Source organism: Taeniopygia guttata, chromosome 3 (genome assembly GCF_048771995.1).
Source record: "Taeniopygia guttata chromosome 3, bTaeGut7.mat, whole genome shotgun sequence".
Lineage (NCBI taxonomy): Eukaryota > Metazoa > Chordata > Aves > Passeriformes > Estrildidae > Taeniopygia > Taeniopygia guttata.
This window is the reverse complement of record NC_133027.1, coordinates 68,296,249-68,321,585: the sequence shown is the minus strand read 5'-3', so window position 1 is coordinate 68,321,585 and position 25,337 is coordinate 68,296,249. Positions and strand designations below refer to the sequence as shown.

The 25,337-nt window shown below is 39.2% G+C and overlaps 2 protein-coding genes across 4 annotated transcripts in view; one reads left to right on the top strand and one right to left on the bottom strand.

The window, feature by feature from the left end:
- Window positions 1-8,701: 8,701 nt before the first annotated feature.
- On the bottom strand, window positions 8,702-24,985 carry OPN3 (opsin 3). Its single transcript, XM_030268211.4, has 4 exons — window positions 23,978-24,985; window positions 13,204-13,523; window positions 12,049-12,300; window positions 8,702-9,503 (listed from the first exon to the last, which is right to left on the bottom strand). Exons 1-4 carry the CDS (start codon window positions 24,327-24,329, stop codon window positions 9,234-9,236), a joined length of 1,194 nt encoding a protein of 397 aa, XP_030124071.4. The 5' UTR covers window positions 24,330-24,985; the 3' UTR covers window positions 8,702-9,233.
- WDR64 (WD repeat domain 64) overlaps window positions 23,874-25,337 on the top strand; it is a 65,399-nt gene continuing 63,935 nt past the window's right edge. For all 3 annotated transcript variants that reach the window (XM_030268209.4, XM_030268210.4, XM_030268207.4), the window contains exon 1: window positions 23,874-24,057. The gene's annotated coding sequence lies outside the window, so the exon portion shown is untranslated. The remainder of the gene's footprint in view (window positions 24,058-25,337) is intronic.

The following is a 25,337-nucleotide window of genomic DNA, read 5'->3' as shown; positions in this document are numbered from 1 at the left end:
AACCAAAACATCCATCGTCAAAGCACTTACATTTGTCTTTTTACTAATGAGTTACCAAATCTCGCTGCTGTTAGGGGTGTGATGTAATACTGAAAGCCAAGTGTTAAAGGGTGCTTGTAGGGAAATCTGACAGATGATGAAGTCTGACTAAGATAACAAGATGGGAAGGCTCTCAACCCCTGTGCTCTGTTTTCACAGACTTAAGGAAATGTCTGTCTCCAAGACAGAAAAAGCCAGCTTTTATATGTTCAGCATTTTAAAGGTTTGAATTTTGATAATGGCTTGTTTTGTGCTGCACTGTGGATAAAAGATAACCATTATGTCTACCCTGCTTTAGTTTCCCCTGTAACTAAATCATTAGCTGATATGAAGAAATGTTCAACATTCTTATTACATTGTATTTGAAAGAGATTCATTTGTTAACTAAGTAGTTGATCAAACCATGGAAAAATGTCTGCTAAATAATTATGTCTTTCTTGTGATCTCCATGTTTGCTAGGATAGTAGGAGTAAAAATATATTTTAGCATTTTTAATCCATTTTGCAGTCATGATATTTTTGCTTATTCTAGTAGCAGCAAAGTAATTCTAGAAGGACAGTGACCTGGGAAATTCTATAGTTAGCATTTTGGGACCTTTATCTCAACAGCTTTTTAAAATGAAGATTAGAAAGAAATAATTAGACACTGGAATTAAATGTAACTTTCAAATGTTCTTGAAACCTAAAATAGCTGCCAAGGAAAGCAACGCTGAAGTTTGGGATTACAAGTTATTTAATGAAAGACAATAACTTACTACATCAGAAAAATGACCCCCTTGTGGTGCTGTGATCAAGAACTGATTTCTTCTCATTAGCAGCAGTAAGAATATCTTCTTGCCTGGTAAGAGAAGTGGTTCAGATCTCTGTTGTAGTGATTGTCTTTTCATGAGTAGGAGGATTCACGGAACTACAGAAATATACTCCTGCTGCTACTGACTTTCCTGTGGGGCCTCTCTTCAGCTTGGTTACTTGTATGAGATATTGTACTGTCCTGCTGTACAGAAATGTGAGGATAATTTGGGGTGATCATGTAGTATAGTGATGGAGAAGCCATATGGAGATACCCAATGGTTTGGGATGCAAAGTAGATTCTACCGGAGAAGCTTTATGTTGGGGTCCCTTTTGCCTTGCATCTCATGCAGTTAGTTTCCCCAGAATGCTAAATGCATGCAAATTACTGCAATCTTGATTTGGCAGCATTCTGCATCTCCTTTTCACCAGTTGCCAACAAACCGATAAAACCAAGTTGAAAACTGTTTAACATTCAGAACACTACCACAAGTATGAAGCAACAAACAGTACTGGACTTGAAAGATTCTCAGGAACAAAATTTTTCTATTGACAGTGCTTTACTCAATGTGGAGAAATCAGAATTGTTTTGTCAAGTTAATTATATGCTCCTAAGGAAAGCTCTTTCAGTTAGAACATGGTTTTCAGGAGCAATATTCTCAACAGTTTCCCTTGATCTCTCGTGCTACTTTTATAGCGGCATTAAATATCTCCTGTTGAAAAGCCCATAATACTTCAACAGCTGCTCACTTTGAAATTAAAAGAATCCCTACTGACTTGGGATGGCATAAACATGTTTAAAAACTTTTTATTTATAAAAAAGACTGAAAGACCTCTGTTTGTCTCATTCTTCCCAAGTAGTGCTAGCCAAAAATATTTCAATGCAATGCTTTTCAGTCAGAGAATACTATTCCAAGGAAATTACACCATTTAGTGGAATTACATTCATTAGTGTCAAAATCATAGGAGAAACCAGCAGTAATAACGATGCATACACCGAGCACATTCTAGACAACAGCTTGCCGCAAGCTGTGTAGCCACCTGATAATTGTAAAAAACTGGGCCAGATCACACATCTGGATTAAGCATTATAACATGTGATAGCCTGGATGGTAGGTGATTACCTGCCTGGGAACCAAACTGTCCAGGTGAAGTTCATAGTATTCTGCTCAAGAAAGAAAGAGGAAGGAAAGAGAAGTCCTCAATAAAACTCATGAAGTGATATGACTGACTCATTGTTTTAAAAGCCAGGTAGGGGAAAATTCAAGCCCACATTCAGATACCCATATATGGACACATTAAATTTAAATGATCAGGTATGAGATAAATGTATGGGTTTTCATTGAAGTCAGCTGATTATCTAATTCTCCATTCTTTTACACCCATAGAGGTGCCTGTTGTCACCTGAGATGCTGTAGGATATTCAAGACATCCATAGGTATAATAAATCTGATATAGGACCTACAGAACACCTGCACCCTGGTGGAACAGCTTGAGGCCGTGCATTTTTGATGAGCATTGCCATCAGTAGTTTTCAGTCAATACATGCAATGGAATTCTCAGAATCTAGTATTTAATCAAATGTATGTAGCTGCTCCAAGACAAGATGGACAACTCTCTGGAGTTGTGCTTGGTTGGTTGATTTGTTGTTTTTTAAGAATGAAAATGTGGTGATAAAGTGAACCAATACTTCTGTTTAGTAATACTGCTACTTTACAAAAATATTGTGTAGATGGTCGATACCTAAGCCTCCCTGTGGGAACTAGGTGAGACCCGAGCTTCGCTGGTTCTTCCTACCAGCCTGCTTGGGCAACAAAGGATTGAGTAAAATCATTGTCTTTACCACACAGGTTTGACAGAACAACACTCATTTCATTCAATTCAGTGCAGGCAGTTTCTATCTATGAGATCTGTCAGTAAAATACTGCCTTTATTTCCAGGATTTCCAGACATGCAGTGGGAAGGAGCATCATCATGAGCTCATCTTGAAGCATGCAAGACAAGAGGTTTTGCTTGCGTGGTCATATTTTGCCTAGGCCATTTAAAGTAGCATTGAGATGACTGACCTACAAAGACATTTGTGGACTAAGGAGAAAATAAAGCCAAAACTTACTATAGTACTAGCATAGGGTTTTACAGGAATGTGAAAATGTTTTGAAGAGGATTCCATGTTTATACAGTAAATTGAAGTACAGTCCAAGAAGGATGTGGGGAAGAAACTTTATTCTGCCTTTATGAATTATTGATTTTAGCTGGGCCAGAAAGTGACTGAGTGGAGAAGGGGAAACAGGAGAAGCATGTGTTTCACTGGGTAGGAAGGGAATAGGATGAACAGTTTGCAGCAGTCATATTGATTCCTGGCCTCCTCATCCTGCTGGTATTTCCTCTTCCCCCAGCATATTTCTCAAATCTTAAATAAATATTCTTCAGTGTAAGAAAATATTAGAAATCCATCCCTCTCCTTATTTTTTAGGCAAGTTATATTTGGAAAGTATAACTGGGAAAGATATTATAAATCAGTTAGTCTCACTATGACCTGACCAAAATTTAGACACAGTTGAAAACTCTGGGCTGAGAACACTAGATTTTGGAGAAATTATTGAGTTTTAAAATTAAAGCATGCTTCTCTCTTTTTTAGAAGGGACAACTGCAATGAGGAGAAAACTCTTCAGTGTTATCTAAACAGGGGTATTATCTAAAAAATCCAGTATTATCTAAACAAGAGCCGGTGGAGACCACTTCAAAAAGGTTATAAAAACAACATTAGGAAGACCAGGAAAGAGCAAGGATAAGCCAGAAAATATAGGAAAACTATTTCTAGGCAACACAGCCTTACAATTTACTAGAGCAAATAATGTTTGTAAAAGGAACAAGCTCTCTTGGACATACACTGACTCCAAGAATGACACATCTGTTGTAACACAGAAAGTCTTGCAGATCGCAGATGCATTTTGCTCATAGGTGCTGAATGGCTCCAAAATAAAGGAAAAAGTGTCACAAACAAAGGCATGGCAAAAATTGCTTGCTATGTTCTTCAGACTTGTATAGTTCTGAAATGGGTGGAGTTCCTAATTTCATGGCACATTTACTTAGGAAGAAAGCAAAATAACTGCTTTAACTGAACGCTGAAATCTGACAGTACCACGTAGAATGTTAACTTTCAAATAGCGAGGTGCTGCAGCATAAAACATCACTCATTCGGAATTAAAAATCTCTTAGCTCTATGTCTTCCAGTTCAGCCCACATATAACACAAATGGAACAGCTTTAGCTTCCCAAGAGGAACTGTCTGATATAATTGTAATTCAGCATGTTGGCATGTATACTGTCAACATCTGAGGCAATGCCAGACATAGTCACCTTAGGAGACTGGCAAAGAACAACCAGGAATGCAACTTCCTGATTTGAGGGCAGTCTAGCAATGGTGGGGTACAGTATAATTAAAATTAGAATCAGCAACAAATTAAATTCTGATCAGTAAAGACCATCCCTCTTCTGTACATGTTACATCAGACTGTCACTGACAGTAAGTCTTCTTTCCCATGAAAATAAACTCTGTTTTCTTTTCCTCAGCAGAATTCTGCTCCCATCTGCACAGAGCAGTCTAAACCCAGATATAGCACTTGGACAGTTTGTACCCTTGTGAGATATTCTGCATTTTATACAAATTAAGCATTGTCCTTGCTACTCTGGAACAGGATGAACCTCTTTTCCTATCTTGTTTCCTTTGTAGAGAAAGCACTAATCATGTAATTGTCATCTCTATGTAGGACAAATGGTTTAAGTGATGAGTTCCTGCAAAATGTAGCAAAGCCTGAAGAAAATTAAATCTGTAATCATTCATCCAAGCTCATTATAAAACAAACAAACAAAACCAGTGACCTAATGAACACACACGAAAAAAAAGTCAAATTTCTGCAACAAAAATACAACAGTCTTGTTTGGCTTGATAACACAATGGCTCCCTCTGCAGGGTGACACATCTCATCTGGATATAAAATGGTCTTGCTATGGAACTGATGTGTATCTCAAGCTGTTTCCAATGGAAGCTGACAAATTCTCAGGATCAGTGAATCCCCTGTGTTCAGACGCAACTGTGTGTTATGTGCAGAATCAATGTATGATATATTAGATTGAAAGTAAGTGCTGTCTCATCGGAACATCATTCTCTCAAAAATTTTTGTATGTACCAGTTCTGTTCCCTTCCACACTGCTAAATCCATGACAACCTCACAAACCTCCTTGCAATAAAGCAGAGATATCAAATATGTTATGCTTCCCTCTTTACTTAGCAGAGTCCACACATATGAGGCCTTCTTTCATAAAAGAACAAAATATTGATGAAAGAATATAAAAACTGGTTAAAAATATACACAGAAAAAATAAGAATAGGGAAGGGATGACACTCAGAAAAACAACACTTAGTTACACTGAAAATTCTATTTCTAATAAAAAGAAATACATAGAAAAAGAAAGGAAGACATGGTTATCAAGTTTTATGATACTTCAAAACTTCAATGTAATTTCTATTACTGTTCATTGTCTTAGAGATTCTTCCTTTCAAGAAAGAGAATGAAATCTTGAAATCAGAGGACAGAGTTGAACAAACACTCCAGAAAGGAGATATGGTCAATCAAAAATGAAATTGAAAAATCACAAAAATTTGAAATTTAGTAACTACATCCAATTGTACTGAGTTGAAATGTGGTGAAGGGAAAAGGACCAAATCTTACCCACATTATTCACTTTGAAATCCCCAAAATCAGGAAAGAAAGTGAAACAAAGAGAGAGCAGAGAAACAGAAGAATTGAAATTGAAAAAAAAAAAAAAATAGGAGGTGAAAACAAGAAAAGCCAGTGGGATGACCTGAAGTGCAGGAATATGGCCCGAAGCTTGCCCAATTGACCCTCATTGAAATCACAATATTTCATTCCCTTTCCTGCTTTATGCCAAGTCTGGTGCTAATAACATGCCTTCTCATATGTACCAAATACTAATTTAATTTCTTCTTCAGATTTAACATGTTACAAGTTTTTCTTTTATATAAATCTGGTCTGAGGAGAGCAAGAAAGAGCATTCTTTATGTTTGAGGTGGATAGATGGAATACAGAGTGAGGTCAAAGCAGCAGGCAAGGCAACCTTGGGCACCTGGCAAGTGGAATCCAAAGGCTGCAGCACTTGCCTGCAGCAGAAGAAAATGGAGATCAGGTGTGGGCTTCTCCCTCCTGCTTGTCTTCCCAGCTTTGCTGCCACAGAGAGGGAGGGGGCATGCGCAAGTACCAGGCTAACCCCAAGGGGCCACCTACTGCCAATCCTAAGTAGCAGCAGGAACGGGCATTCCCATCCTCTGGGACAGTTCCAGCCTCATCCTCCTCCTTTTTTCCTTCATGAGAAACGACAACGCTCCTTAACTGTGGTGACATAGACTGACAAAATACCTGAATACAGATATTTTCAAACTGAGATGTTTGCATGTACGTCAAATATGAGCTTGCGAAATCTTCCACCACCATAGCCAGATTTTTCTCATCTCTCACCTCTGGATATTAGACAGGCAAATTCTGTTCTTGAGCTGAAGGTTGTTTATATAAGCCAAGAATAAATGTATTCTTAAAAGCTGCTCTTTCTGGGTGGTTTAGCACAGTATAGTGGTTGCATATCCATTTCACTTAGCTGATGCAGTATTCTAGCAAGAAACAGCAGCAGGAGAGCAATGTTATGCAGAGCACAAGCAAAAAGGGTGTCCTTGTGAATACTGATCTCCTGACTGATGTAATCACTGTGATAAAAAAAAAAGTCAATAGTATAAGGCCCAACTCTTCTGCATGAAGTTAGATACATTCAGCACAAATCTAGTTTCTTCCAGGAGCTGAAAAAGGAAGCAGGTCACACGGTTGTGGAGCAGATCTGTTGCCATCCAACAGTTTCTTGCCTCCATGGGATCCAGCACAGCAACAGAAGCCCCAGGTAAGTCCATAGGCATGGCTTCACAGGATTCATGACAGCCTCAAAACATAGGGTGAGAGGGGACCCCTTCCCCAGCATGAAGGAGATGCTGAAATGCCTCCCAGCTGTCCTGACACACCAGGTGCTGGGAGGCAACAAGTAAACTGAGGCTTCTGCATTTGCAGATTAAAAATGGCATTTTAGCTAAATCATTATATATTTTTTTCTATTAATGCACAAAATCAACAAAACATCCTTAAGAGAAATTATTTGGCTCTGAGGTTATCATGGTACTCACCACACCCATAATTTCCCTTTGCATGACAGGATCATGAACGCTCTTACCAACTAGTTTATTTAAAATCTTCATTAATTATATACCCTGCTTATCCCTTTGTCCTTCCCACTTTCTCCTTCTACTATTTCTTGGTCTGCAGTTCTGTTACTCAATAAACAACTAATTGTTCAAATGCTAATTCTAAGCATTGTCCATTGCCTGTAATAGGAGAGAAAGGTTCCAGCATCAGTCTTTCTTTTCACACTATTTAAATTTTCCTGTTGTGACAACACCAGAATAAACCAAAGATGGATTTTTAATTTTTTAAAAAGATGATGAAACTGTGAATAACCTGATGCTACTCAAAAGACTGGCAGTTACAACACTTAAATTCTGTAGCAGGGTGTGATTTTTGAATCAGTGCTGCAGTAAGTACAGGAAATAGTTATATTTAAAAGATGAGCAAATAGGACTGCAGCACACTAACTTCACAGAGCCACACTTACAAAGCCCGTGACAGGCTACAAGAAAAAGCTACCACCAACACTTCAAAAAACTTAGTTTAAGGCTGTTAATTCAGCCTACAGTTCCAGAGACACTGACACTCAAAAAGGCATTGCAAGGGCATCACAGCAGGCTGCTCACATTGCCAGCTCCACACTTTCTAATCTCTTAATGAAAATTCTTCACTTCATGAAAGGAAATGAAATCTCACTATTTCCATGAGTATCATGTCATGAAGTTTCAGTCATTCCATTCCATTTTTACTTCATTTCAGAATTTCATTTTTTTCACACTAACCTTTTAGCAATCTTGGGGCTGTAGCTGAGATGTCCATCCCCATTTATGGCCCTAATCTGCAAGGTGTGAAGGCAGCAATGTTTTGCCCTGTCATAATCATCTTGTCATGCATTTTCCAGCCCCAGTGTCCCTGAAGCTCTAGGCTCTTTTTCTCTCTTAACCCCAACTCTAGGCATAATAGCATCTTGTTGCTGGGGCTGGGGTTCTGATCACCATGGGAGGTCCAGATTAAAAAGATGTAGGAGCAGGATATTGGTGCCCTGCCAGGATTGCCTTGGCATGCCTTTTCCAGCCCCAGTTTTCCCAGAGCTGTATGCTCTGCAGCTCTCTGAACCCTAACCTGAACCCTAATGGCACCTTGTCACTGCTGCTGTGATCCCCATCACTGTGGCTGGCCCAGATTCCAAAAGTGAATAATGAGCAATTTCAGTACCCTGCTGTGATGAAATTTCTTCATTTTTTAAAAGGAAATGAAATCTCACCATTTCAGGGAAGTCATGAAGTTTTGGTTCATTTCAATGTACTTCATTCCATTCCAAAAATTTAACTTCTCCTAAGAATTTTTTTTTTCAATTTCATTTCACTTCCTTATATTTCCTTTCATTGTATTCTCCCTTAACTTCATTTGCTGATTTCTTGTTTCACTTCCTTTCATGAAAGGAAATGAAATCTTGCTATTTCAATGAAAATCATTTTATGAAGTTTCAGCTCATTTCAATGCACTTCAAACAGAGCACCTATAATAAGAAATGTACAACAACTTCTAGTGTTCAGTTTTTGTATATTGTTACATGATTGTCAGTGTGGTAAATATGTTGAAATATGTTGTACATCAATAAAAAATCACACACTTATTGTTAATTTCTCAAATTTTACTTTCACAAATCTGAGCAGTGGGTAATTTCTCCTTCCAAATGCTCTACTTGATCTTAAGGCCAACTGAAACATTGAAATACTATTGTTTTCTCAAGTCTTACCACTTCCCTTCAAGCTGTATCAAACAAACTACAATATGAGATCACATCCTTGTTGGTGGGGAAAAAATATTTCTCTGAAAACAAAATTATATAAATAAGATCCATTTAATTATTCACTGAGGGCTCAATATACAGAAAACATTCAAATACCAAAAGTTCTGAATGGCAATCATAAAATATGCTTTAAGAAAATTCAGAGTAATGACATCCATCAACAATTTTAGCAGAGATTTCTGTACTGTGACCAAAAGTGAACTACTTGGAGAGCTTCTGAGGCTGAATCCCTTCAGTATTTCACAGCTTAAGAATGTGGTTGCCTTTGGCAGCCCCCAGACACTGACACTGAAACCAGTCTCCAGCCTCAGCAATCTAGTGGCTGAAATTCTCATTCCCATGTCTCTTCAGCTCATCCCTGCAACGGCTTTACTTGGATGGCATTTACTTTTGTCTCATTGTGTTTACTGCTGTCCTCTATTTGCTCAGCATCATCACTGGTGATAATAAAAATGACAGAGGAAGAGCTGAAAGTCACTTTCTTCTTTGGCCTGTCCCCTGCTTTTTGAGACAAAACTATGGGTCGTATTGGTTTGTCACTCCCTGTTGCTGGTGTCTCTCTCATTGTCCTCTGGAACCTCATCAGGCGAAAGCACAGGAGTTGCAAAAGGCAGCGTCGAAACTGCAACACAGAATAAACAGAATTATGTTCAGCTTCCTAAACATTCACTGTCACCTACAAGCAACTGGAGAGCACAGTACAGTAAATGACTCAAAATAAGAGACTTCTGCATATCTTCTGAGTTAGTTTCATTCAGTAACAAAACATGCTGCCTTTGTAGTGGCTACTTTTTTTCACTACATCTGAATAGGATAACTGAGCCAACAGAGGGCACTGAAATGCAACTGAATATTTTACCAGCTACAAGCAAAAGACAACAGAACCAGGTTCCAAAGTGTGCTATAAGTTTTGTTTCCATATTCAAAAATCACACATTAGATCCAGCAGGGAAAGAATATTCTCACAAACACTTCACAGGAGGATACAGAGGGAAGGAACAAGGGGAGGAAGGGGATACAAAGGCATGTTTTCTTCCTTTTAAGAAACTCCAAGGTCTGGAATTTTAACAAAAGCATTTAATGTCACAGCTGTAAAATGAAATTTCAATGGTTAGTAACACAGAAGTAAAGTGTTCCCATTGAATATGGATGGAACAGAAGTCTTTCAGATAACCAGCAGCTATCTGTGACACAGGAAGTCTGTTCTACTGTGTGACTAAATGATGTGAGGTATTCAGTGAAAGCTCACACCAGCACGCAGAATGGAAATTTGAGTAGTAGCACTGTATTAATTTTCTAATTATGGTCTCCCCTTCAATAAAACAAAGATCCAGGTATGAGAGTTAAAGATGCATTCGGGAGCTGCATGTCTGCACACATTTAAAGCTCAAACACAATCCTTTGGAGAAGAACCCTGGTTCTACAAGAAATAAGAAAGAACTTCCCCTTTGCTTAATAACCTGTAACCAGAATTGCCTGAAATGTATGAAGACGTCAATCAACCAACCAAAATACCAAAAAACCCCAAAACAAAAAGAACAAAAATCTCAAACTCAACAAACATCTGGGAGCAGGTGGGAAATAATGCACCTTTTCTCTGAAAAGGGGGTAGGACATCTCTTTTTAACAGCCTTCCTTTTAGCTGTGTTAAGGATTACTCTGTATTACCCTGCATGTCCAGTGCCTCTGTTTTCCCAGATATCATGCAAGAAGCAATCTTTCATGCCAAGCTAGAACAAGGTTTTGCTGTGAAAAATTAATCCTACTCTGACACAGAGAAGGCAATAGGTCTGTCCTGTTGGGAAAGAACCAAGCTAATTACAAGATCTCACAGAAGGATAATCTTGGAGAAAGAATGGTCATGGGGAAGCCCTGACAACTTCAGAGGTAATGGTCTACCTCAGAGTAGCAAAGAAGTTAGAAAGTACAAGGATGTTAGAATGAGTTCAGATTAAAGGAAGGCTATTATAGAGAACTTGTTTCAGGATTCCTTCTGAGGGTAAAATAATAAAAAAAGAAAACTAAGCAAAAATACTATCATTTTGGTCCGAATCTGGAATTAGAGGCAAGAGAAAAAGCTTCACAATGCATTTCCAATAAACGTGTTCAGATGATTGATACTTATCCTGGCTGTGTCTTCACTGGAATTATACCTGGTCCAAGTTTTATTTGCTGCTGGCTATCAGAACCCACAAAATGTTTTTCAGAAAAGATATTCAGCCTGACAACTATGTACAGAGTCAGTGCCAGTGTATTTTAAAAGTCACTCTGTTGAAAAAGCCTTTTAGAACATGACTGTTGTTAGTTTCCCATATCCAGGATAACTCTGATATTGTGTAACTGTGGGTCAGCCTGCTGTGAAACGAGCTGTGGGGAAGAACAAGATGCCACATTGGAGGCCTCTTGCTTTTACTCAGGAAAGCATTTAAGCTCCCCCTTGCCCTGAGTCCTGACCTGAGCTGCACTCAGCCTCTGCTTGGCTGCTCATGTGGCCGATCAGACCCACTGACTTGGCCTCCTCGTCCCTACAGGCTGCTGGCTGGCCCAGGCTGCTGCCTGGCAACTGCAAGCCAGTGCAGGAAATCACAGAAAATTCCATCTCTATAATGGGTTTAAAGGCAAGGAAAACTCAGAAAAACCCCTCCAGCAATCACTCATGGGTTTTTACCCTTTGTCAAGAGATTCTATTAAACTCCAGATATCTTTATACAGTCTTGATTTCAGAAGTTTCAGAATGTGCATGGTATACTTCCAGTACCAGTCCTTGTGCTGCTGTAACACAGAAGTTGGAAGCAAGTTTTTTTATTCTTAAAAAATAAGACATTGATTATTCTAAACTTCCTGTGGTGGAATTCTGCTGCAGTAAGGGAGTGATTCAGATGACATTTTCTAGTAGCAATCCATCCATGTCAAAACTAGAAATTTAAATTCTGACACTGTTTCCTGTCCCTTTTGTCAGTTAAATGTTTGAATTTACATGAAAGCAAATTAAATTTATGATCTGGTGGTATTTAAGCACCATCAGGGATTTTATTTCTTCTAGATTGTTACCATGTATCCTAGCTGTTGAAATTTTTAATTTTTTTTTTCAGTGTATCAGACCTAAACTTCACAAGTGTAATACTGGCTACTAATAATTCAAATAAGAAAACCTTTAATGTACCTACCTTTCTACTCATGAAGATATAGATAACTGGATTATAAGCAGTACTTGACTTGGCAAAGAAAGATGGGATGATAGCTACTGTTGGAGTTACAAGGTTGCTGTAGCCATATGTTATCAAGAGGGAGACCACTGCATAGGGCATCCAACAAATAAGGAATGTGGAGATCATCAAGAAACACATTTTAGCCACCTTCTTTTCATATCTTAGAAGTTTGATCACTTGAACTGTCTGGAAATCTTCTACACAGCGAAGCTGTAGAGAAAAAAGAAATCATAAAATAAAATAGCTTTATGTTTTACTTGAACCTGAATAGTTTTACATTTATGTGTAAGTAACTGACTCGACCTCTTAGTTTAAGGCACAGACACCATACACCTTATATTTTAAACCAAAATTCTTCTTGAAGCTTACATCATGTTTCTCAGATTTTATTGCCTACATTAAGTGCAAAAATACAAGCTGAGAAAAAATAGAATCGCTAATCTACTATAAAACAACAAATCCAGAGATGTAACAAAGCATGCTGCAGTTATAAGTGCTTTAGAAAAATAACTTGCCCTCAGCTATTGCATAAGCAAATTCAGTTTACATTAGTGATCCTTTGTCTGACAGTTAGATAGTCCTGTAGATTCATGGAAAAAAATAATTAGGAAAAAAATTCATAGATTTCTCTGTAATGCTTTGTCACATATTGTGTTACCCTACAATCATGAAATCTCTAAAGCGGAATACTAGGGAGCAGGCTCCCATGTTACCTAAGTCATAAAATAAGGAAAACATAGGACATGAACATACTCCACAAATTATCCATTCTCCCAATACTGTTGACCATAAACTTGAATGGGTCCGTTTGTCCTACTAAAGATTTGGACTGAATTTTCAGGTGAAGATCTGATGTGGATTAGTAAACACAAACCATTCCCTACTTCCTCCCAGTAAAACCACACAACAAATAGACCTCAGTAGCTCTAGGCTGGTTCTCTCCCAATCCTACAACCTATCTAGTGCTACCTGACACAGATGAATATCAAATATTCAAAAGTTTAAAAGGGGTGTGAGAGTGCAAATTTGGCTTGGATCCAACCTTAATATACATCTTCAACATTTTTCACTGATAACATTGCTTTAAGGGAAGTCTTATTTGAACTAACTTACCATTCTTACTGCATGCAGAATATGGCCATAGCAATAGGCCATGATCCCTACAGGTGCTACTAGACAGCCAAGGAAAAAAAGGAGCACAAAGGAGGTATCATTGGGGTCTTTTGACTTCCAGTCCACTGAGCAACCTAATCCATGAATTTCCAGTGTGTATCTGTTCCAGCCCAAAAGAGGTGCTCCTGTCCAGGCCAGTGAGTACAGCCAGATGTACGTGATAGCCCGCCAAGACCAAGAGAAGTCAATCACTTTTGCATGGACCACCCGAATGTAGCGTTCATAGGCAAGAGCAGTGAGAGTCATAATTGAAACAATTCCTGTAAAAGAAATAAAATCAATTAAATTATTCACAAATACTGTAAACTGGACTGCACTCCTCTTGATAAATGTTTCCTTTGCTAGCAGGTTAACTCAAAATTACCTAGCTCATATCATGAATCTAACACCACTAAGATTTTTTGTGCATCACTCACTAACTACTAAGCCAAACAGAATCACCAGCTTCAAACTACTCAGAGAAGGACATCGACATCTGATCCAGGATGTACAATGGCTAAGAAGTGGGACAAGGAAAGAGACTAAGCCAATACCTCTTCCTAAACATTACTTCATTCAGTGAGGTATCATAGTCCAAGGGTTGGGGGTTTTCCCACTGGTAGTTGTTGTAGGGTTTCTTGCTGTTATATGTTCTTTTGGGGTTTGTGGTTTCCTTTGGCTGTTTAGGTTTTTTAAAAGAAAAAGCTATCATATAAAACTGAGATAATCAGCAATAAAAAAAAATCTCTTCAAAACTTAGTGAATTGAGACTGAAATTAGACAAAACCTTCAGCACCTGAAAGCAGAGATATTCACCTTTAAAATTACTAGAAGAATTCCAATTTATTTCAAGATATCCTGGAAGTGTTTGCATTCCAAGAAGAACCAGGAAGGCAAAGCATTACATTGCTGAAGGTGTCCCATCTGAAAGACATTCAGTTATTTTGAGTGGTTCTTTCCTATCTTGCTGCTTTCACAAAAATAACTGTCCTTGTTTATTTATGCACTCTTTTCTGTGCACCTCAAACCTAGTATACAATTATTAACATGTTATGATAGAAATCATACATTATCTTCAGCTCTCAGTATTACCCTATCCAGACACTTTTAAAATTTCATGAAGCCAAGGCATTTCTGTCTTGATTAGAATATAAGGATTTCTACTTCAATGATCTATAAAACTTTATGAAAAAAAACACAAATTGCCCATCAGGCAACTGCCAGACATCTGAAATCCGCTATGATTCAGTCATCAAGTTCATAAACACAGGCTCTTAAACAACAAAAGGGTGTATTTCCCAGCATTCTGTAAGATTATACATATATCTGTGTCTAGATCTGTATAGATTTTATCTAATAGAAAACACAAGGGTTTTTTTCATGCATATGCACAGCACTTAATTTCTCCAAGTACATTCATATGTGTCATAAGCTCTAAGAAGCTTAATTGTGCAGATTTCACTACCAAGGAGAGAACAAGTATTTTATACTCAGCAAGAACCTGATATCACTTTGAAAAATGATAAACATTTATGGAAGATAAATTAACAACAGCACAGAAGGACCAGCAACATGGATTTTAGGAAGGCAATTAAGAATAACAAAATCTAGAGCAACACATAGCCTGTCTGTAAAGGCATTCAACAGCAAATGCAGTTTATTGTTAACCAAGTATCTCACTTGGTTAACCTTTAGGATTCTAAGGAAGTTACTTTATGCTGTAGTTATTAAAATATTCCCTTTTTATAAGCGGTGATCTTAGAATCTTTCTTGTTTAAAAGGATTTCCCACTCTAATAGAAAATGTGCCACACTCTTTCATAGATCTCTTTAAAATTAAATTTTTTTTAATGTGCTTTTTTTCTAGTTATCTTTAAATCTTCATCACAAAAAGATGGCTAAAATACAGATGTTCACAAGCAATTATTTCCTAAGTCTTCCTTGACATTCTCAAGGAACTTATTGAATGCTCAGTATCTCTAAAAATTAGTATGTGGACATTTGAACAATGTCCTATCAAACCCTTTTCAATATAAAACCACTGCTCTTCAAAGACATACTTGAATTTTCCTCCCTGAACTGTAAATGGGACTTCAGGCAGCCTGTTGGACAGTATGCACCAAAATGCAAATCCCTGTTCTGTTGGTATTCAAGAAGTGTCTGGCAGCACACAGACTTTGAGGCAGGATGCAGGTCACAGCACAAGATGTATATGATTTATGCATGTGTATGGCTCAATTTTCTATGTTTCATTCAGTTTCTGTAGTCTAGTGCAGAGAAAAGCACTGAATTTTACTTCCCTCCCTGCCCCCACTCCTCTACCTTTTCTGGAAATTATTAAATTTCATCCTGAGTTGTGTATTTTAATATGATGAAATGCATGCTGATTAAAAAAGCAAATCTATTACAGAAAGCCATTATGGTTATTGTTTGGCAATTAGCCTCCTCTTAGCAAAAACACACATTTCAAACCAATTTCTACCTTTTATCTGACACGAATTCTGTTATGCTTCTTGAGGTACTGGAGATCTACATATTTTGATTCAAGGCTAAGACCGAAGATTCTGAGAGTTGATTTACTCTACCCGCAATTCACTCTAACTCTTTCAGAAAAAAGACTTTACTGCCCAGTGTTTACAGAGACTGCGTGTCTGATATACAGATTTTCATCTCAGACAATTCCCCTGTCTGCATGTGCTGATTATGAAATAAACACTCTGTGTTTAGGAACTGCCGCTAGTTTTAGCTCTGATCTAAGCCTGGGCAATTACCCTAGCACAAATGGGGTCATTCCCATTGAAGATGCAGATAAATGTAGCAAAACAGAAGTGTCTTCTTGTTTAAGCCACTAGTTTGCAATTTCTATGTTGCAAATCCTCTTCTTCCCCAGCAGCCAGCCACACAGAATCAGGGAGTTACTTTTTGTTACTTGGATGTTTATGAAGAAAATTCTCATTTTTGCCATTTTGTATTGTTTTCATACTTAAATACTGCATTTAGTGTAGATTTGATTATGTGCTAATTATATTAGATATATGTGCTAATTATCTCTTCTGTATTCTGGGCTTTTCCGGGAGACAGTTCTGGATACATCATTAAATACTTCAATCAGCATAGTGTAGATCATTACAGAGAACACTGCAAAACACAGCTAAGCTGTACTGCATTATACTATACAATGTGTATATTCTGGCTTTATAATCCTTAATTAGAAGAAAAATATTGCAGTGCCTTCATAATTGAAGTATTACTTTCAGTAAGTTTGAACAATCACAACAGCTTCTGCCTTCTCCATGCAAGATACACCTTATTTTCATACTGAACCCCTGCCCCAAGCATGACCTATAATTTGTTCAGAGATTATATCAAATATTCCCAAAGTCTGAGCATGTCTACAGAGCAACTGCAGCATAATGTAGCAAATAAGATCCATTTCTGAGACAGACCGTGGCTTCTGTCAAGGGGTGTGGAAGAGGTTTTACAGTGACTTCTGTGAGCCAGAGCGAAGTTTGATAAGTGGATCCATGTTTACCCCTGAAAGAATTTTCTACCAAGGTCATTGACATAAAAACCAAGAAAGAAAGAAGGATAAATAAGAGAAACCTGCAACTGTCCATTCCAATAAGCACTTTGTTTGTCCTTCTTGACCAATGAGTAAAGTGTAAACTTACGAGTTTTGTAAGAATATATAAAAAGCATGCATGCTATAATAAAAACAGTTTGAAGCCTTCTGAAAATGGAGTGTGTTGCTTTGTATAATCTCCATCTCAACTACAACAAAAAAGCATACTATTTGGTATATCCATTAATCCTTGCCCTACATTCAAGTGCTGAATGTCTATTTTGCATATCTAATCACAGAAGAAAGCCATCCTTCTGCAATCCCTCCTCACCTCTTTTCACATCTGAAAAGCTAGACAACAGCAACTGAGTAGAAGCAACTTCCTGTCTGTAGCAAGAAAAGGTGTTATTGCACTCTCTAGTTTTGTACTACAAAATATATAACCAGTCTATCTGAATTAAGCAAATAGGCATTACAATAAGATTTAGGCACCAGCTATGTATCACTTCTAATTTTACAAGGAACTTCAACATCTACATTTAAATCCAGGTAGGTGAAAAATCACTTCTCTTAGACATAACATACTTCAAGGATATTTTATATGTGGCTGTCCTATAAAACTATGGTGAAATAAATCACTTCTTCCAGAATCAATATTCCAAGTGATTAATTTAGTCTGGGGGAAAAAAAAAAGCTCAAGCTGAAAGCATGCTGATTGAGCCTCCAGCTATTTGTAACACAAGTTTCTAAAACTATCTGCTGAGTAACAATTGAAAATGCTTTTAGTGAGATTAAATCAGTGCATATAACATACATGGGTAATGCAAGAGAGTGGTACAGGACATCACTGTCACTGTGCAGGGAAGAGCCCTAGATGAACAGGCTACAACTGAAGCCAGGTCCACAAGACACTCAAGCAATTAATCCTTACTTCAGTATTTGGTACATGCGGTGGTATAACTGAAACGTAAACTTTAAGGCATTTAGAGATTTTGAGGAGCTAAGATTTTAGTTAGAAATAAGCCTTAATAGAGTTAATTAAAATAATGATAATAAATGAGTAGGCCTTGATGAAGTTAGGAGTTAGTAGTTAACTAATAATTAATTGCTTGTCAGCACAATGTTTAGTTAGCTGGGTTTATAATGAAGAATACAGAAACTGACAAATAGCTTTTAGGAACATAAGACAATTGTGGGCCTCCTCTGTTCTGAAACCAGTTGAAGACAAGGAATGGGAGTTCTACCAAGAGTTCATTTGTCATACTTGCATTGAAAAGGTAGAAAGGTCAGAACGAGGAAGACTTCATTTACTTCCTCATTTTGGGACCCATCCCCATGAAAGGGACTACTGACCCCTTTCAAGGAACAAACTACGCATGCTTAATAGCTTTTGGAGTGATTAGCATACGAAGCGAGGAATGGGATGTACTAAAGTGATGAATATGTATTTGTATTTTGTGTATTCAATACTTGTATGGATAAAAAGACTCTGTAATCACCTGGAAGGTGTGGTGTGTATTTGGGAGCTATCCCGCACGCTGCCCGGCGTCAAATAAACATACACTTTCTAACTTTAAATTGTTAGAGAGTTTTTGTCCATCATAGTTGGATATCAATACTAGATCAATATCCATATTTTTTAATAAATCATAACCTTGCCTTGAAACAAATGAAAGAACCTGAGCTGTACACATAGTAGTTTTTCACAGAAGAGTACAGTCTGTAAAACTCTTACAATTTTTCCCATCCTCTAGTTCACATTACTGGAATGGAGTATACACCCACATATCAACATTGATTTAATAGCTCATTGAGATCTAGCTGCTGCATACCACTGGTAAGCTGTCTGGAAGGGACATAATACTTTAAATTAATCCGACATTAAAAGCTGGCAGTGTTTATTTTACCCTTACAAAAACAGCTTGCAGTTAGGAAAGACTGAGGTCTCTAATCACATTTCAGTAACAGTAGCCTTTCACTTGCAAACAAGGTTTAACGATACAAAGCACCCCGACTATGCAATCTTCTGTCAGGAGACTGCCTCAGATAAAGAGTTTTAGTGCCTGTTCCTCAATATCATTCCTGTTATCAACCAGTTTTTCCACTCCTTTATTCCATTACACAATTAAACTTGGAAGGTGTTAGAACACCAGTACTGGCCAATGGTTTAGCTACCATTACTCTTAGCAAAAGTGATTTATGCTTGAGGGGTTATTTGTGCATGCTCCACATGATAAGACTGGCTTACCTCAAAACCCTCAGGGCCTATTTCAATGTACAAAAGGTATTAAAGCAGACACCCACTGCCTGAGGGTGAGCAGTATACAAATTTCGCTTGTGCACATCAAGTTCTGACAATCACTGTCATTCAGAAAAAACATCCTTAAATATCTGTAAGCAACCAACAGATAAACACAAAGATCATGACATCCTGACCCTGTATTTCACAATTACCCTCTTATCTGAAGAAAGAAATTATTTATGTCTGCTAACCAAGACTTTTGGGTATGCTTACTGTCAGGTATATCTCTAGAAATCATAACCAAAAAGCTATGCTGTCAGTGATAGCACATCTCCCAGATATCAGTTGTACTGCTAAAACAGATAAAGAGATTACACAGACTTCTACTACTTATGGCTTGGTTGACAACAGACAGGGAAAGAGTTAGAAGTGTTTTACATAAAGAGAGGGTGGCAGATGCAGTAGGGCCTGCATAGAGCTGACTGCACACTTCCATAGAAAGGTGACCCTCATGATATAAATATATCACTTAATTGATGCACAGCTATCATATCACACCAGGATATACCACCTGTAACAAAATAAACACTGGAACTCAGTGAAACAAAATTAGGTGGGGATTAGTGTCTAAAACAGACAACTGCGTCATGAAAGCTTAGACTAAGACTTGTCAGGTAATCATTTATGTCATTTTCCCTACACTAATATATGAGGTGCTAGGAATGGCTTTGTAGTCGAGAAAAAAATCCCTTCTCGCAGCCTCTGCTATGAAGACATGCACCTAAGCTGTATCTTGACTTCAGAGTCTAATGAGTAAAAAAAAAGACGGACGGTTATTTGTGTGACGAGGACAGATGTTCAGTAGTCAAAATTATCAGTTTTGCACTGTAGCAAGCAGGTCTCTGCACCTTCTAAAGGCTCAATGAAAATCTTTCAAGTCACAGAAAACAGGCAATAGCACAGACATCAGGCTCTGAGCTGTGCAATGCAGCTCAAGAGCAGATGTTACTACCTGGCCTTGTCTCAAGAGAAAGTTATAAGACAGAAGTAGGCTATTGTGAGGAACACAAAACCCAGCTATTTATTCCCAGACAGGCATCTGTAGTTATGCTGCCATCTTCTCAACTTAAAAGTTTCAGACTGTGAACATCTGCTTACAGTGCCTAAGTTCCGGATCTTATCACGCCTCCAACCGGCTGGCAAGATGAGAAGCACTCTTACAAAGAAAATGCTCAATTCCTCGAAGCAAAATTATTAGAAGTGTAGAGAGTGCCCTCATACCTGTGAGGGGGGAAAGAAGTTGTCGTTATTCTGTAATGAAAGCGTCTGAAAATACAAATGCTATCAGTTTATATTAAGCACAAATGCCACCTATGTATTTAATCATACTGAAATCCTTAAGAGGAACATAGAAATACCTTGATCTCAGTTTTCAAAACAGCATGAGGAAAAACCTTGTAACAAAGCCTGAAAATTAAAATAAAGCTGCTGAATCATGATTTTCAACCTGATTCCTGATTACCTGCAGAAATTAGGAAGAATCTGATTTTTAAAATTGGTTGAGAATTATCTCTGAATTTAAAGTGGAAATTCTATTTATCAAAAAACAAAACAACAACAACAAAAAAAAAGCAGACATAATAATTTATCCCATACTTTTTTTACTATCAGGGGAACCTCTCATTTATAAGTCAACACATGCAGAGAACAACTTACACCACGTACTGGGTCTTAGGGGCTTGTTCTTCCAATTAAAGAAGATGCATAAGGATGGAAAGGAAGACCAAACAGCTTTTGGGCCTGAAGGGTTGCCACAGAAAGCTCACATAGCAATGTCCAAGATCATATCCAAGAATGAAATCACAAAGTTGTAAATAAAGAGGTTTTGGTCATCTCATCTAAAATGAGCCTGACTGAATCCAACCCCAAGACATATTCACACCACTAAAGTAACCTCACATGATCTGTTATGGTTTAATAGACTCCATATCCATGGTATCAGAGCTACCCCCACTTTATTCTAGAAATGCCTTCATTGTGGCTTACTGAGAATTGAACACTGCAAAGCTGTAAGTACACTGCTTACTTAATGAGAATTTCACTTTTCAAAGCTGTCAATTTTGTATGTCTTTTGATCAACAAATGTACTTTGTATTCCCAAAAGTTCCTGGAAGAGTGTTATACTTTCAGAAGCACTTGTAAGTAATACAAGTAAGACTTCCATACTTTCCCTACCACCATCACCTCAAGATAACAGGTGACTTGGGTTGCTACATACAAAAGTATATTTCTAAATATAAATTAAATCTTTAATCAGCATCTTCACCATTACCAGGGGGAAAAAACAAACAAACCCCACCCAAATAAAAACTGTGAAAAAAAACCTCACCAAAAATAAACAAAAAAAAAACCACCACCAAAAAAAAACCCACAAAAAAACCAACCCAAATACCTAATCTGAAGAACAACAAAACATTCAAAATATTACCAAACAGAAACAGACAAACAAAAACACTTCAAATTACTGTTTTTTCCATAAAGACGTTACAAAATGAACATAGAACTCATGGTAGCAATAATCCAGATGGCAAATAGAGTACGATGCTAGCTGAGGGACATAATTCATATATATATTTTTTTTTTTTTCCTCAGCATTGACCATTTATCTTCAAAAACAGGAATGAACAAGCCTTCTATTTCTAGATTAGAATATTAAAACAATACTGTGGAGGTTAAAATCAGACATCACTTTATCAAATTAGCATTCAACTATGATAGCCAAGTTAAATATTTTCTATTGCTTTACATGGCAGCTTAAAAGACTAAATTAAGGCATCATTCCTGAACATTAAGTTGTGAATTTACTCTCCATATGATCAACTACACACAAACACACACTTTTCTAATAATAATAGAAATACAAAAATTCTTCCCAATGAAGTACATTATGGAAGAGGAACATAGCATGACCAACCACAGGAAGATGTAATTTTACAAACCATAGATACTAACTTGACTACTGTATAGACAAGGCCCATGAATTTACCTACATTTCTTTGGGAAAAAAAATCTTAAATATAGGGATGCAGAAAAGCATTAACACTAAATATATTTATAGTAACAAATTATGTAGCATACCTCAAAATAAACAGAAATTAAAAGTCACATGCGATCAAGCAATTTCCTTGCCAAGTTAGATACCTCATTGTTTCTATTTCTACTATTTCAGAAGATGGTATGAGATTATTAGAGTCTGTTTTTTTGCCTGTGCTATGTATCTTATTTTTTGAAATTATATGGAAAATGCTTCCATCAAAAATAATAAGTATATTATATAAGAGATAAAGGTAGGAATAAAACTGTACTTTACATCCTCTATGTAAGATTAACATTCTGGCATTAACATGTCTGGCAGCATCTGTTTGGCAGACAAGTACTTGAGTTTGTCAAGAATTTGAACAGGCTGAGTGATGGAGAAAACCTTATGCCAGCAAAGTGCTTAGTACTTTCCCTGATACCAACAGCCACACAAACGTCTGAGGTCTGTGCACTGCAGAAATTATTTGGTACCAAACACTGCACAAGTTATTAACTACATCCTACACCCATCATAACTTTCAAGACATAAAATTTTTGTTACACTATGCATCAGGAGTCAAACCAGCAGCAGCAACCACACACCTTCACACAGTAGCCCACAAAATGCTGACCATAGAGCCATGTGAAACAAAGGTTATGTATGCAGGAAAGCTACAAAGCTTATCCAAGACTTTACTGTGTCACCTGAGAGTCAATTTTCAGTGTATATACGTCCAGTGGGTGCACTGTGATCCATCTCTAATTTATAGACCTCTGCAGGAAGAAGTATCTAAAATGAGCTTTAGATTTTGTAACTGGTTCAGCATTAGAAACATGAGTGTCTTCTTTTGCAGCATCTTTTACTGGTAAAACAAAAGCAATATTCCTTTTAAGAGGCTGCAATGTACATAGCTGGACTGCTACCTAATCTTCTGCAAACTTCTGCAAAGAGTATGTATTAATTTCAGGAAGGAAAGAAGTGAAGAGCTTAAAGGTTTTGAAAATGGAAATAGTAGTAAGTACTCCTTCTGCAGTGCTAAAATGTCAGTGGTTTCCTAAAGCCCAACTGTAACACTGTTATGACTGAAAGATGGTACCTGCATTTCACACATGGATAAGGAAATTCAAGGCACTTCCACACACTGTGTAGCTTTATAAACAGACAAGTCACAACACTGAGAAGGCTGCTGGGGAGAAGCTTTCCACCTGTTCCACAGAGGTGGAACACTGCTGACCCTACATCCAGAATCACACATGCTCCTTATCCGCAGACTGCAGCTCCTATAAAACGCAGTGGTTTCTGCTCATGAATTCTGCGCATCACTTGGTCAACTCGAGACTTCTAACAGCCCTGCTTCTCTTTTCCCTAAATCACACCTTACACAGGCAAAGGCAGCAGGTCGAAAAACTGATTCTCGAATAATTCTTTTTTTTTTGCTTCGGGTCGTTTTCTCCAGCACTGTCGCTCTTTTTTTACCAAAAATCGCCGGCTCTACCCCCCGCCGCCCTCCAACCCCTTCGCCAGGGCGGCGACTGAACGCCCCGGGCCGGACTGCCCCGCGGGAGCGGCAGGGCTTAGGCGGTTTGGGCAGCGGGGATGGAGCGGCTGGGCCGGCGGGAAGCGGTTGGGGCGGTTGGGAGCGGTTGGGGCGGTTGGGACGGGGTGGTTGGGAGCAGTTGGAAAGCGGGGACGGGGCGGTTGGGGCGGTTGGAAAGCGGGGACGGGGCGGTTGGGAAGCGGGGACGGGGCGGTTGGGAAGCGGGGACGGGGCGCGGTACCGCCGGTACAAGCTGGCGAGGAGGGACTCGGCAGCACAGGGAGGGACAGGCGGTTCCCGCGTCCCCAGCACCCACCGAAGAGGCTGCTGCTGAAGCCGTCCCAGACGCAGCCGGCGGCGTCCCACACCCAGCGGCTCCTCAAGCAGGACATAAAGGTAAGACTCACGCCGAAGACGGACACCAGCAGGTCGCTGAGGCTGATGTTGACGAGGAAGAGGTTGGTGGGCGTGCGGAGCCGCTTGAACTTGTAGTAGAGCACCAGTACCAGCAAGTTGTTGCACAAGCCCAGCATGCCGATGGTGGCGACCAGCAGCGCCAGCAGCTCGTAGGTGCCGGCGCTGAAGAGGGGCCGCTCGCCCGGCACCTCCTGCTCGGGCGCCGCGGGCGCCGGGCGGCCGGAGGTGCCCGTGCCGTTCCCCGCGGGCATGGCTCGGGCCGGAGCGGGGCTAAGCCTCCCGGCCCGCTCCCAGCCCCATCGCGCACCGACGCTCCGGGCAGGAGGAGGAGTTCCCGCTGCCTTCCCGCCCACGGAGGGCGCGCCCTCAAGTGGCTTCGCCCTCGCCTGCCCCGGGGCGTGCCCGGCCCCGGCGTGGCCCTTTCTAAGCAAACAGGTCTTCTGATCCTGTTCCTGGGTGAGCAGCCCGGTTGGCCGGGATATGGCTGTTGTTTCCTCTTCCTTAAAGATCCTCTGTGCGCTTTGACTGGACCACGGCTGCCGTGAGCAGCGCTTCCCTCACGGGGACCGCGTCTGGGCAGACCTGCTCTGCGGCCAGCTCCGGGAAGAGGTAGAACCGATATTTAGCCTTCTTCCCCAGATGTCCTTCCAATGAAGACTGCTATTATGGCAACAGTGTCTTCTCAGGAGGTTCCCCGCAGTGCTCTCAGATTGGCTTTAGGAGTTTGAGCACCACAGAGCGGCCCGGCAGCACCATGGCCCGTGCAAACCTGTGGTGTGAGTGAGCGCTCTGTCAGCTGTGGGGCAGGCAAGACACCGCGGTCTTCGCCGTGAAATCGCCAATTTCCTACCTTTGTCTCCGGTGTGTGTAGTACAGGCATGCGGTGCCGCCTGTGTACAGCTCTAGATGCTGTTAGTCACAGTGTCGCCCTGGGCTCCTGCTGTGTTAGGGTGGTTGTGCTGCCTCCAAACCCAACCCGCCCCAGCGTGTTTCACAGGGAATTTTGCTCACCATGGTTCTACACTCAAAACACTTTTCCAGACCAAGCACTTGTTTTCCTCACAGGAAGACCTAGTTTGTTTGTTTTAATATGTGTTGATACATGACAGCCTTCTTAAGGGCACAAAGAAAACTTTCAGTTAAAGTCTATTCTTACTTTACTTAAAAAAAAAATCAAATGTGAAAGCAAAAGAATTTTAATGTTTTAATGGATACATGTCTTGTTAAAAAATAGCTGTTTTTTTTTCTTCTCATACACA